Raw genomic sequence first — 12,272 nt, forward strand, 5'->3', positions numbered from 1 at the left:
GTGCATAACGTGGGCGGTTATTATCAGCATTCAAGAATTCAAAGCAATTAAAAATAATCAAACATCCTCTAAAACATAAAACTAATAATTGAACAGTATAACATTGGGATAGCTCGGTTAAACAGTTAATTTATCTTATGTTGAATAATCGAAACTGTTACGCAATAAAAAACAATGCTTGTTACTAAGTTTAGTATCTACTATGCAAGTTTCATTACTGCTATTAAATCAAATAAAAGGTCAATTACAAGAAAAATACTATTTTATAGAGAAAGAGGTCACGAATATTTCTGTGACTTATTCTATCTATGTATACATGCTGTTATCTAATTTATTTCTCGGCGAAATCGGTCAACGGATACGATGATTATCTTTCGTAATTTTTTTTTTCTATTCTTTCCATTAGGTAACTACATGTCCACTATTTTTATGAATTGAATTATATTATTGTATTAATTATAGAGTATATCTAACATGTAATGTATATTATGATATATTATAAATGCGTATAATCCGCGTGTCTAATGATTTTTCGGCAAAAGAAAGTGTTCCATCGGGTAAAGGTATTCATGAAACGAAGCTCGCGTTTGTCTGTCCTAGGCGTATTATAACTTAAGAGTAACGTTGTCACGTAATTGATACCGAACACGACGTTATAGCGAGCCTACGTAACGTTATGCTGTGACCTGAGACCGAACCCATCAGGCAGGAAAAGTTGTCTAACTATATCACATTGAAGCATCGCCAACTCTGTCTTCTTTCTTTCTTCGACTTTGATATGCTCGCAAAGAAAGAGCCGAGAGCTTAGCTTATAGAACTACTCGGCCCAGGCACAGGCTTATCGAGGGAGCCGTGTTATCGGCGATAGTTGGGCGCTCATAAACTGTTGCGATCATTTCAACGTGCATACACTGCATGTTAGTTACGACCAGATAAAATTCGTCAAGGAATCACTAACGATCGTTCGCGGCACTTTGGCATAGTCTACGTTTGTTCGCCATCAGACTTGGTAGCCCCGGTGGAAATAGAATTCAATAAACACGCTATTAAACGATACGTTCCGCGATGTTCGTCACAGGGACGCTGATGATCGTGGTGGTGGTGTTGCTACTGATTAATCTGGCGATCAAGCTAAGATCGGAAGAACATCCGCCAGGTAACGGAAGTGCGTGTGGACGTCTTGCGTAGCGTTTGCTTGATCGGTACAACGGTATCAATATATCGATCGCTTCTGCATCTACGCGTCCCTCCTTATCATCGTGTAATATCGATACGTCTGATCCTTCGCGCCGCAACAATTGTTTCATTTTAATTTCTTGTCAATACATTTCCGCCGAAGAAAACTAAGAAATAGAATCTTTCGATAGTGGAAATCCGTTTTTAATTTTCTACCGTACCTTACAGAGAATTTCATTTTTATATCGAAGCGTTGAACGAACTTTTACTTGGCTTTCTTTACCGTACGAGGAATAGCGAATGAAATTTAAATAAAAAAAAAAAAAAAAATGAAAACACCGGCGAGAACGACTCTTTATATTTCTAAGGAATTGTGTTCTTGGTACGAGTAGAAAATATTTTTGAGAAAATTAGAAACCGACGAGAACGTATATAGAATATATTCTAGATTCAATTAACGAATATACGTCAACTAATAACAGAGACAGAAATTCGAAAGAATGTTTACAAATCAATTAAGCGATTGATAGTTAAATGACTTTTGAAACATCAAAACAATCGTCTAATTTATACATATTATTACATACGAAACACTGTCTCTGTTTATCGCAATAAATCGTTGAACCATTCGTTGTCCTTACGCTTCAGTTAACGTAACGTTATCTGGTCTTCTCACGATACGTACAACAAGATCATTTCCTTAAAACGCATTATCATTCAGGTCCATTCCCGTGGCTGTATATCGGCAACTACTTTTTACTGAAACGTCTCGCACGTGAACTTGGAGGACAGCACTTGGCCTTCTCTGAACTTTCCAGGCGATACGGCAGCGAAGTGATAACCTTAAATCTCGGTATCAGCAAGATGATAGTGGTATCCGGAAGCAAGTCCGTCCAAACGGTGTTGGAAAGCGAGGAATTCGACGGACGACCTTGGAACGAGTTCATCAAAATACGAAATTTTGGAAAGAAGCAAGGTAGTACCGCTACCTTACCTCAACGTTAAGTCGACGACAGTATTCTCACGATATTCTCTATTTCAATAAACCGAATGATTTATATTCAGGCGTAACGATGAACGACGGACCGCATTGGAAGTTCCTGCGCAAATGGACCATATGGACCTTGAAGTCCCTCGGCTTCGGGAAATACGGCATGTCGGAGATGATCAAGGAGGAGCTAACGATCGCGTTGGAGAGTTTGAAGAAGGGAGGCGTATATCGATTGAAACCCGTGATCAGTCCCGTCGTGATAAACGTCCTGTGGAGGCTGTCGACCGGAGCGCGCTTCAGCGAGAACGCGAGGTAACGGAAATCTAAAATGGAAGGTAACGATCCGCGGCGAGAGTTTAGAATCGATTCGAAAGCGTGTCGCGCGTTCGTAATTCATCGAATCGTGATCGTTTATTGTCTCTTCGACGTCTTGCCCCACAGATTAGACTACTTCGTCGACTTGATGGAACGTCGAGCGCGAGTTTTCGACATGGCCGGAGGGATTCTCTCAAGTTTCCCTTGGATTCGTTACGTCGCGCCCGAGGCGTCCGGTTACAAACTTCTCGTCACGCTGAACACCAAGCTCAAGGAATTCCTGATGGTGCGTACGGTACGCGAATCGATTACGATATCTTCTCCTTGTTAAACGATACTTTTCATCTTCAGGAAATCATCGTCGAACACAAAGAGAAGTACGTCGCGGGGAGCGAGGCGGACCTGATAGACATGTTCATCCACGAGATGGTCAACGAGAAAGGAGAGGATCCCATCTTCACTGGTACGCTTCCTCGAGAGTATCGCGTCTTTGGGATAGTTTCTTCCCGCTTCTGCGACTAATTACATTTTTTCTAATCTTGTTTCTTAGACGATCAATTAGTGATGATAATGATCGACCTCTTTCTCGCTGGCGTCACCACTACGGAGACGACTTTGGAGCTCCTTTTTCTGAACATGGTGGTGCACCAGGACGTCCAACGGAAGCTTCAACAGGAAATCGACTCCGTGATTCCACCTGACAGGCTTCCTGACTTGTCCGACATGCCGAAGTAATTTCTTTACGTATCTTATGTTTATTCCTTGGTCAACGAAGAGGAATGTAAGCTTCAAGTATATGAAATCAATGTAAGCTTCAAGTATACGAAATCAATGTAAGCTTCAAGTATATGAAGTCAATGTAAGCTTCAAGTATATGAAGTCAATGTAAGCTTCAAGTATATGAAATCAATGTAAGCTTCAAGTATGTGAAATCAATGTAAGCTTCAAGTATATGAAGTCAATGTAAGCTTCAAGTATACGAAATCAATGTAAGCTTCAAGTAGGCACGGATTAACGGGTGATTCAGGGGGATTTAGGAACGAGTAGCTTGCAATCTTTGGCTTCGCTCTTCGAGGGCCCCAATTTACGTATAAATAGATGAAGAACCAGGGTTCACAAGTTAAAAACTCGAATGGTAAAATTGTCAATAAAATCTGTACAGGCTTCCTTACGCGAGGGCTGTGATGACCGAAACCCAACGTCGCTGGACGGTGATACCGGTGATCGGACCGCGTCGCGTTCTACAGAAAACGAGACTCGAGAACTACAGGATACCAAAGGACAGCACCGTTTTGATAAACCTGAACTCCGTCCACATGGACCCCGATATCTTCCCCGATCCAGAGAAATTTCAACCGGAGAGGTTCCTCAAAGACGGAGAATTCGACAACGCCCCAAACACTTTGTTTTTCGGAAAAGGTATCCACTCGCGCACGTTTACGTTAGCTTTCGTTGAAGTAGCTTCACGTTCGTAATTACGTTAAAAACGTCTCTACATTCGGTCTCAGATTTTAATGAATTTACATCTCGGGGTCGCTAATCGTTACCCATTTTTAAATAATCTATGATCTCTATTTTTACAATGTATCGAAGTTACAGCTGCCTAAATACCATTTTCATTTGAATTGAACAAATTCACGCGAAGATCTGTACGCGTAGAAATTTTGAAATCGGTTTACACAAAACTGCGGTGGTCAATTTAAATCGAAACGGGCTCGCACGATTCGTATTTAATGAAAGAACAATCGAGGGAAGTTTCGTCGAAATCCTTCATGGAATAAATCCACCGAACGACTACTTTAACGAGTCCGCGACGATCGTTTAGGTTTCGTGAAGAATTTCACGACGTCGATTCGAAAACGGTAAACGCGGACTGTCTTGTAAATCCGGACGCCGTCTGCGAAAGGTTAAACCGCCATAACACGTAACTATGCGTGCCGGCACCTTTTCTCTGTACGTTTCCTGATGTCTCTAGGAAAGTCGGAAACGCGGTTGACGCGCGGTGAAAAACGAGCGTAAACTTGTCACCGTAATTATTACCCCGAGGAGAGGATTTACTATACAGGTGCCACTTAAGACGGGTTAGCTGGATAGCTCGTTTATCTTTGAAGCGAGAAGAGAACGTTACGAACAGAAGCTGTTGATTTCACGGGGAGACATGGCGTGGTGAGGTTTGTCTGGTTACAGGTAGCGCCAAGGACATCTGAAGATCTAGTCTGATTTTTTTTTTCTCACAGAGATTATCATCGTTTCCTTGAATTGCTCTTCAACGACCTTGGAAGATCTTGAACTATTTGTATTTATCTCGCCAAGAATCGTTTCGTTTCCCTTTGAAACTCTAATTGTTCCAATATCTGTTTTCTTTTCCATTTTAGGAAAAAGGCGCTGTCCCGGCGACGTGTTGGCGAAGACGGCGTTGTTCCTTCTGTTCATCGGTGTGATGCAAAAGTATTCCCTGCTTCCGGTTCCTGGTAAAGGACCGACGTCCATAGAAGTAACTTCTGGCATATTGATCTCGCCCAAGCCATACGACATATTAGTCGTGCCACGAATAAATAATTAATCCGACTACTTTAGATTCGACCGTGAACTTCCGATCCATCGAGCCGATTCTTTCCGTATACTTTTACTCAGTCGTTGCAAATATTGAGTAAGACACCACCGGTCCAATCGTCGACATAAAAGATGTCGTAGGTACCTCGCAAACGCGTTGTTTTCACTGGAATAGTAGTTATTAAAATAAAGATAAGGAAATTTTCTACAGAAAGATGTCATATATTTTCTTATCTTTCCCAAGAAACACTCAGGCTTCGCCAGAGGTGGCTGAGAATAGGAATCGTCGACAACGTTCCGTTTCTCTGCCAGGTGACTGCAGAAAACGTACCGGTCTACTGCGGTATACTCTGAGAGTCGCGGTAGCCTCGGAGGATTTGTTTATAACTAGGGTGATAGGGATGCACTGGCGGAAACTCGGTCCAGTACGATCCAAACATAAGATAAGATAGTCCTTTGTTTGCATAAGGTGCGGAAACTTTAAGCACGAGTAACCAAGAAATAATTAAACGATGTTTCCACGCGCATCGGTTAGACGTTTTCCGTTCGGAGGAACTCGACACGCGGATAGACGCCTGTTTGCTTGAATTAAACAAATTTTTCTCTCAAATTTTGTTTATTGTTCCTGCCGCTGGAAAGTCGCTTTAGGCGTCGTTTCACGTGTTCGTCGAAATCATCTCGTTTCGCGGAAGTCCAAATGTACCGTCAGCGTCGCGCCACGTGGCGATTCAGTCCTTTTATGTATACGGAGCCCCAACGCTGGCTGCTAAATGTTTTCTTGCCGCTGGAAATTAGACGTCATCGAGGCGATAAGAACACCTTTATTTAAAATGAATCTCGGTCCAAGCATTAGCGTTCTTTAAAATATTTTCATCCGTTGCATATAAATAAATATACTTTGTCCATTTAAATATTTTTGTACGCTAATATCTATGTTGCGTTTAAACTAAATTTTGGTTACGATTGTGAAAATAAATTTACTCACGATACTTTCCGAATCTCCGTTTACGTGGCTCGCGATGTCGGATCTCGCGGTGAGCTTCAAGTAATACGGTTTCGGCGATATAGTGAAACCATCGTAACCATTCGGGTCTGGCTCGTCGTGGTCAGGTGAAATTTCGATGTCGAAATAATGTATAACGTAGGCGAAGAACAAGAATAAGGAACTGCGGGCTAGCATTTCTCCGGGACACCGTCTCTTGCCTGAAATACGCGCGAATCGTCGTCATAATGGGTTCCGTCTTTTTTACAATTTGCGTGGGCGTCGCTAAACGTCCAATCAACCAATTCTCGCGAAGTATTACGTGCTCCGCGTAGAGTTATGGCGACTTTAAGCAATCGTTAAGTATCGTTTCGCTGGATCGAATTTCTTTGAAAAATTTACATTTTTACCAAATTTCATGGTGAACGAAATATTAATATTATTAATAAATATTAATGGTAATCGTCCCACGTAATTAATTTGAGGTAGCTACCGGTTACCTAAACCGAAAGGCATGCTCGCATTTTTCTGACTGAATCGGCCACTTTCGTCCAGAAATCGTTGCGGTCGAAACTCGTGCGGGCGATCCCAGTATGCTTCGTCATTGTGAACGCTATGAAAATCCAGAAGGACGATTGTATCCTAAAACAATGAGAATGTGTACAATAAATGAATCCCTACCGCCGTTTCTCTATGTATCGTACGTAGACCATTGTATGTATCATATTTACCTTTGGTATGCGATATTCGTTGAGAGTTACATCCTCCATGGTCTTGTGAGGTACTCCGAGAGGTGCCAGGATCAAAAATCTCTGCACCTGGTTAAAAGCCATTTATTTAACTTCCTTTATTCCAGTTTAATAGGTCGAATGTCCTAATCAAATCTATGGAACAATCCCTTGTACAGTTTCTACACTGCTCTACACTCCACTTATTAATATCATTGTTTGAATATCTTCCACAAAATCTCTGCCAACAATTCCTTACCCGATATAACGTTACAGTTCGCGTTACAAACCTAAAGAACACGCTCACCTCTGCAAGGAACGATTCCATCAACGGCATCGACGGATAATCTTCCAAAGCAGGGGCCCTTGATCTACCCACAACATTATCCAACTCATCTCGAAGCGTTTTGATCCACTCCGAGTGCAGGGACAGAAATAGCAACGTGGTCGCCAAAGTGTCGGTCGTGGTCTTCGAGCCAGCCAGAAACAGGTCCAGACATAGTACCAGTAAATTCTCTCCTGAAAAAAGACGAACCCGTTCAATGCGCACACGAATCCTTCATTCAAGACGAACAAGAAAGATTACACACGATCAAAAATTGTCTCGCTACGCTTGCCGTCGTTGGAGGAGATCTCCAAGAGGAAGGCCTCGATGAGATCCTGAGGCTCGTTCGATGACAAACGCTTCTCGTGGACGCTTATCTCCTCGTCCAGGAAGCTCCAAAGCTTCCTCAGGATTCGCATTAGTTCATTGTAACCGCACAACTCTGGTATGACGAAGCGGAGGAATGGTATCTGAGACACTATCCCACCCATGGTGTCCATCAATCTATAATAGAAATTTATATAAATGTACTTGAGACCAACCGTGGTAGAATTGATGGACTTATTTAGAACTAGGTTTCGCAGGTGGAATATTATTTATTTTATGTCGTTCACGTTCCGACCGACTGTTCGGAGGATTCGAAGGTTTCTGACGCACCTGAAGGCATCGTGTACGGTTTCCAGCATCTCCGTCAGCTTTTCATTCTCGTAGTCGAACCTGTGACCAGCAAACATGGACCAAAGAGAGTTCAGTACCGCGATGTCGAAGGCGGTGTGCATGGGAACTGGAGCTATCGCGCTGGCACGACGCAGATACCTCACGAGGTTCTCTGCCTCGACGGTCAACTGCTTCTCCATGACCGACTGGCCTAATCCAAACATCCTGAGGTGGCGCATGGTGAAACGGCGACATTGAGACCATCGTGGGCCCTCGGTAAACAGAATCCCTGACAGGATTCAGAAAATAAAATAATTGTAATTCGGTGAACGAAATTGCAGTCTGCCGAAGAAATTTGTAGTAACGCACACCTTTTCTTTTTCCGAAGGAACGAACCCTGAAGAAGAAGCCGTCGGGTCTGCCGTTGAACTCGTCTCGCAGGAGAACTTTCTTCACCAGGTCGTGCGTCGAGATCACAACCACCTTTTGGTTTCCCAGCTTCAGGCCCAAGATTGGTCCGTAGGTCCTCGTCAGTTCCTGAAATGCTAGATAAGCGTATCCATTTTTCGCCCTCAAGCGTCGGAACCCGAGGAAGCAGCCCACAAGCGGCAGCCATTTTGGACCTAGGCAGAAGATGAACGTTCCGAAGAACTAGTTACGTATCTAATTAAACGGCACACATGCAAATATACACATACAAATATGCACATACAAATATACACATACAAATATACACATACAAATTATATACATACTACACACATTTGGTAATTAATTTTTAGAAATTTTTGAATGACGTATAATAGTTTAATTACAGAGAAGTATTTTCTGTGATAGATATAAGGTCACCAGAGACGTCTACCGAGAAGACTGCTACTTCCAGGAGTCTAGAACGGTTCGTTTTATTACCGAAAATTCTTAATCGAATTTAAAAAATTGTTCACACGGGTACGTATAATAGTTTAACTACAGAGAAGTATGCGATAGGCAAGGCCACCACAGATGTCTACCGAGAAGACTACTCCCAGAGGGCAATTTTACTAGGGCAATTTTACTAGGGCAATTTTACTGCCACATACTCGATTACATTTAAATTAACGATTAATTTCTAATATATTTAAGTTTTAATTGCGGATCCACTACGCACGAACGCACCAGGAGGAAAATTGCGCGGCTTGAGGCAATCGTAGAGGCAGAAGGCACAGAAAAGGACGAAGAGAAGCGACATCGCCGCGCACAGCATCTTCGGATGCACTGATTCGTTCAATTCGTGACTTCGAGCGCGGTTTCGTATACCAAGCATATATACGTACGGCAACAAAAACGATTCTGGTGCCACCCTCTGATATTATCGGCGTGACACCCATGGCCTCCGACGAAAATATCTTTTTGTGCCGAGGCATCCTTTTCACGGCGCTCCCTGAGCTCGATGCTCCGTTATAGAAGTGTCATTCGTCTTTTTTATAACTCTCCGAGAACGCAACGATGAATGGACCTCGTTAGCTATGCTCTCGACGGAACCGGAGAATTCTCTTCGTCGCGATGCAATAACTGCGCTACGCTACGGATAATAGCTACGCTAGCCGTAGCGTAGTACGTCGATCATTTATTTTAATACAAGTTTCACATCGTTCATCCGCATGCAAGCGACTCGCTCGCGAGACACACTTTTCGACCCAGAACACGGAATAACCGTGGCCAACGACCCCGCGATACGGAAGAACTTTTAGTAGAAATTTGTTTTCACCGAAAGCCGGGATACCAGTTGGAGGAGCAATCGCGCCGAACGTGATTGAAGATGTCGGGAAAAAAAGAGGGAAACCTTTAAACTAATTTATTAGACACGCGACAGATTCAGCGGATCTCGAAGCACGTTTCTAAATCATCGTTTACGATGTTTTCCTTACGAGACTTCCGGTCGTAAACTATTTTCCGAAGAAACATCGAGAATAAGAAAATGAATACTTCTCGGAGAACTTTTCTACTCGAGAATTCATTTCTGAAGTCTCGGAAATGGATTCCAACTATTATTTAGAATTTAAGAATTCGTTTCTCGGGTGTGAGAATTTGTTAAAAAATCTTGAGAATGCTCGCATGTATGTTTGATACCAGCGCGATAATCGGTCGCGTCAAGTAGAGCGTGCGTTTCGCGTAAATCGTCTCCTTCGTTTTATCTATTACCGGCTGTTTCTTGCAGAGAAGGTTGCAGAAGAAAACGAATCGAACGGAACAAGAATGTACGATAAGAAGGAAAGTTCCGAAGCCGTTATTGGATTGTTTCCTGGTTGGACAAGCCGATTAAAGCGACCGAACTGGTTCCGCTTTTCAGAGAACCAGAAAGGAAATCAAAAGCGAACAGGTTCACCAACTTGTTAACCTCAGCTGTACATTGTAATGCACGCGTACTTTACGATTATTGCTACTTTGGCTGCTATCGAGTACAACAGAGAGAAAGTATCGCTCCCAGAAACGAAGACAAAACAGGTTACGAAATTTTGCACGAGTCCGTATGGGTTGGCTTCTGCTTTCCCGCGAAGTCTATTTAAAACGATACGGTCGCTGCGAAGTGGTTTGGTTTGAATATTAAAATATTGTTATTTTATTCGTTGCAGGACCGGGCGCCATGATCATCTCGGCGCACAGTGACGACTTCTCCTCGTGGGATTTATTTCTAGACGAAAGCGTATCGAGAAATGTTCGATATTTGGAATAATATTTGTGTTCGATGATTGTCATTGCGCGCTGCGAACGAATATTGTTATAATTATTTTAATTCCATGGGCGTACATTGCGATTTAAAGATTCGGTTACTTTGATGGGATCTCGACTAGCTCGAGTCGTGCAAGAAATATCTTTCTCCGGCCGAAGGAAAGAATGGGGACCGAGGAGGTTAATTGATGCATCCGGTACGTCTTGGAACACTCGGCGATTTATTCGTGTCCGACGTTGACCTTCCGTAACGTCGAGCGTGCAGCGACGAGAAACTTTCAATGCGTCCGCAAAGCGGCTTTAGGGATCGCCTTTTTGGAAAGTTGTGGAAAGTAGCTTTGTCTCACATTTTTGTTCTACATTTGTTTTCAAAGAAATTCCGTACCGAGATATGATAAGCCGATATCTAACTTCACTAGTAGGTAACACTTACTTCGTTCGACCGAGATATGTTGCGTTTTAAAAGCGATAGATGAGAGCAAGCTTCAAGACAATTTTGTTTATCGACGAAGTTTTGAATCGTTCATAGTTATTAATGGCTGTTTGAATAATCACGTAGAGCATTGACATTCATGCATGCAAGCTTCAAACAAACACGCGTGATGTCACATGCCCGAACGTGCATGTTTTACGAGCAGTGTTTGCAGATACAACACTTGCGAAGTGGAAGCAACGGATACCGATTACCTAACTTCCTCGGGACAGTTACTTCTTCCTTAACAACAAAAGTTCAAGACTAAATAACATCGTAAAACGCGAAGCACTTATTACTTTTATACTTTGCTACCTAAAATATTAAATTTAAATTATTAAAATTCTATATTTAGAGCTAACTTAGTATACTATAAGCATCTCGCTGAAATTCCTCTGTAATAAAAAAAGTTACGACCAATTTTGCCTAGGCCTGGCTGTGATTCATGGCAGAAATTACTTTAAAGCGGCGCTAATTGTGCATTGTTTCCTCGCGTGCAACGTTCGCGTCGAGACTCGCCACCAAAGTGTAAAATTGATCGTTATCGCGGCAGCCGTTCGCTATTCCACAGCCAAAGATTTCCATCCGAGTGTTCCTCCACGTCCGAGATCATTAAACATAATTTTCTAGGGGAAACGTCCTTGGCTATCTCCTTAATGGTGTCATTGGGCAACTTTTTTTTGGAGCGCCGAGTTTCGTGAACGTTTCACGGTTAGCGACTCGAATTTACTATTACTTGATGCACGTCTTATTTATTTTGATACTGCGCTTGTAGTCGGATGCATGACGCGTCGGATGCTGAACTTATGCGTTCAGATGCGACGAAACGAAGGGAAGGAAAAAGACCGCGAGGAAAGTGAAAACCGCGTGCGCGTGTGTTGAATCGAATAGAAATTACTCTATACGACATTTCTCCGGTTGTTTTTTATTTCGACCGGCGCGATCGAACGACACGATGAAAAGTTCGACCCCTGGTGACTGGATCGGGCAAAAGTTTCTCTCGTCGCGCTTTGAAGCCGATTCTGTCTCGACAATGCACACAACTCACGACGGAGGCCAGCTAAAGGTATCCACACACGATGATCCTCGTTGCGGATGATCGAACAACGATATTATTGCTAAATTGGGATCAAGTGACTCGATATTGTTCATGCGAAAAGTACGCGGGAGGTGGCGGCGACAGGTTGTCTTTCAACGTTGCTTCAAAGGTATCGTACAAGCGCGAACATACTCATACAGTTTTTGACTGTTCTTATACACCTCGTCAATCCACAGTATTATTATTATTAAACGACATTGTTGTTTACATAGCAGGTACAAGGAGAATATATTGAAAACGTAAAGGAGAGCCAAGGCTTAACAAA

General features: G+C 42.7%; 2 protein-coding genes across 4 annotated transcripts; one reads left to right on the forward strand and one right to left on the reverse strand.

Moving 5' to 3' along the window:
- Nucleotides 1-60: 60 nt before the first annotated feature.
- Nucleotides 61-5,050, forward strand: LOC128895121 (methyl farnesoate epoxidase-like). 2 transcript variants are annotated; one of them, XM_054157395.1, is made up of 8 exons: nucleotides 61-188; nucleotides 1,898-2,152; nucleotides 2,242-2,479; nucleotides 2,609-2,768; nucleotides 2,834-2,945; nucleotides 3,033-3,213; nucleotides 3,645-3,901; nucleotides 4,858-5,050. In XM_054157395.1, exons 2-8 carry the CDS (start codon nucleotides 2,041-2,043, stop codon nucleotides 5,043-5,045), a joined length of 1,248 nt encoding a protein of 415 aa, XP_054013370.1. In that variant the 5' UTR covers nucleotides 61-188; nucleotides 1,898-2,040; the 3' UTR covers nucleotides 5,046-5,050. The 2 variants fall into 2 exon arrangements, with proteins under 2 accessions (XP_054013370.1, XP_054013369.1); XM_054157394.1 differs by lacking the exon at nucleotides 61-188 and adding an exon at nucleotides 510-1,156.
- A 161-nt stretch (nucleotides 5,051-5,211) lies between these two features.
- On the reverse strand, nucleotides 5,212-9,024 carry LOC128895120 (methyl farnesoate epoxidase-like). 2 transcript variants are annotated; one of them, XM_054157393.1, is made up of 10 exons: nucleotides 8,883-9,024; nucleotides 8,099-8,350; nucleotides 7,728-8,016; nucleotides 7,336-7,574; nucleotides 7,053-7,264; nucleotides 6,749-6,835; nucleotides 6,518-6,659; nucleotides 6,021-6,238; nucleotides 5,385-5,819; nucleotides 5,212-5,351 (listed from the first exon to the last, which is right to left on the reverse strand). In XM_054157393.1, the coding sequence occupies exons 1-9, from the start codon at nucleotides 8,968-8,970 to the stop codon at nucleotides 5,802-5,804; spliced, it is 1,545 nt and encodes a 514-aa protein (XP_054013368.1). In that variant the 5' UTR covers nucleotides 8,971-9,024; the 3' UTR covers nucleotides 5,212-5,351; nucleotides 5,385-5,801. The 2 variants fall into 2 exon arrangements, with proteins under 2 accessions (XP_054013368.1, XP_054013367.1); XM_054157392.1 differs by having other exon boundaries at nucleotides 5,385-6,238.
- Nucleotides 9,025-12,272: the final 3,248 nt, after the last annotated feature.

Source organism: Hylaeus anthracinus, unplaced genomic scaffold, assembly GCF_026225885.1.
Source record: "Hylaeus anthracinus isolate JK02 unplaced genomic scaffold, UHH_iyHylAnth1.0_haploid 4, whole genome shotgun sequence".
NCBI classification, from domain to species: Eukaryota; Metazoa; Arthropoda; class Insecta; order Hymenoptera; family Colletidae; genus Hylaeus; species Hylaeus anthracinus.

Coding starts and splice junctions, on each gene's coding strand:
- LOC128895121 (XM_054157394.1), top strand. CDS start 1,066: ATGTTCGTCACAGGGACGCTGATGATCGTGGTGGTGGTGTTGCTACTG. Junction 1,157..1,897: donor ATCGGAAGAACATCCGCCAG/GTAACGGAAGTG, acceptor ATTATCATTCAG/GTCCATTCCCGTGGCTGTAT. Junction 2,769..2,833: donor AGCTCAAGGAATTCCTGATG/GTGCGTACGGTA, acceptor TTTCATCTTCAG/GAAATCATCGTCGAACACAA.
- LOC128895120 (XM_054157392.1), bottom strand. CDS start 8,970: ATGCTGTGCGCGGCGATGTCGCTTCTCTTCGTCCTTTTCTGTGCCTTC. Junction 7,265..7,335: donor TAGCGAGACAATTTTTGATC/GTGTGTAATCTT, acceptor GTCTTTTTTCAG/GAGAGAATTTACTGGTACTA. Junction 6,660..6,748: donor ACGAATATCGCATACCAAAG/GTAAATATGATA, acceptor TCATTGTTTTAG/GATACAATCGTCCTTCTGGA.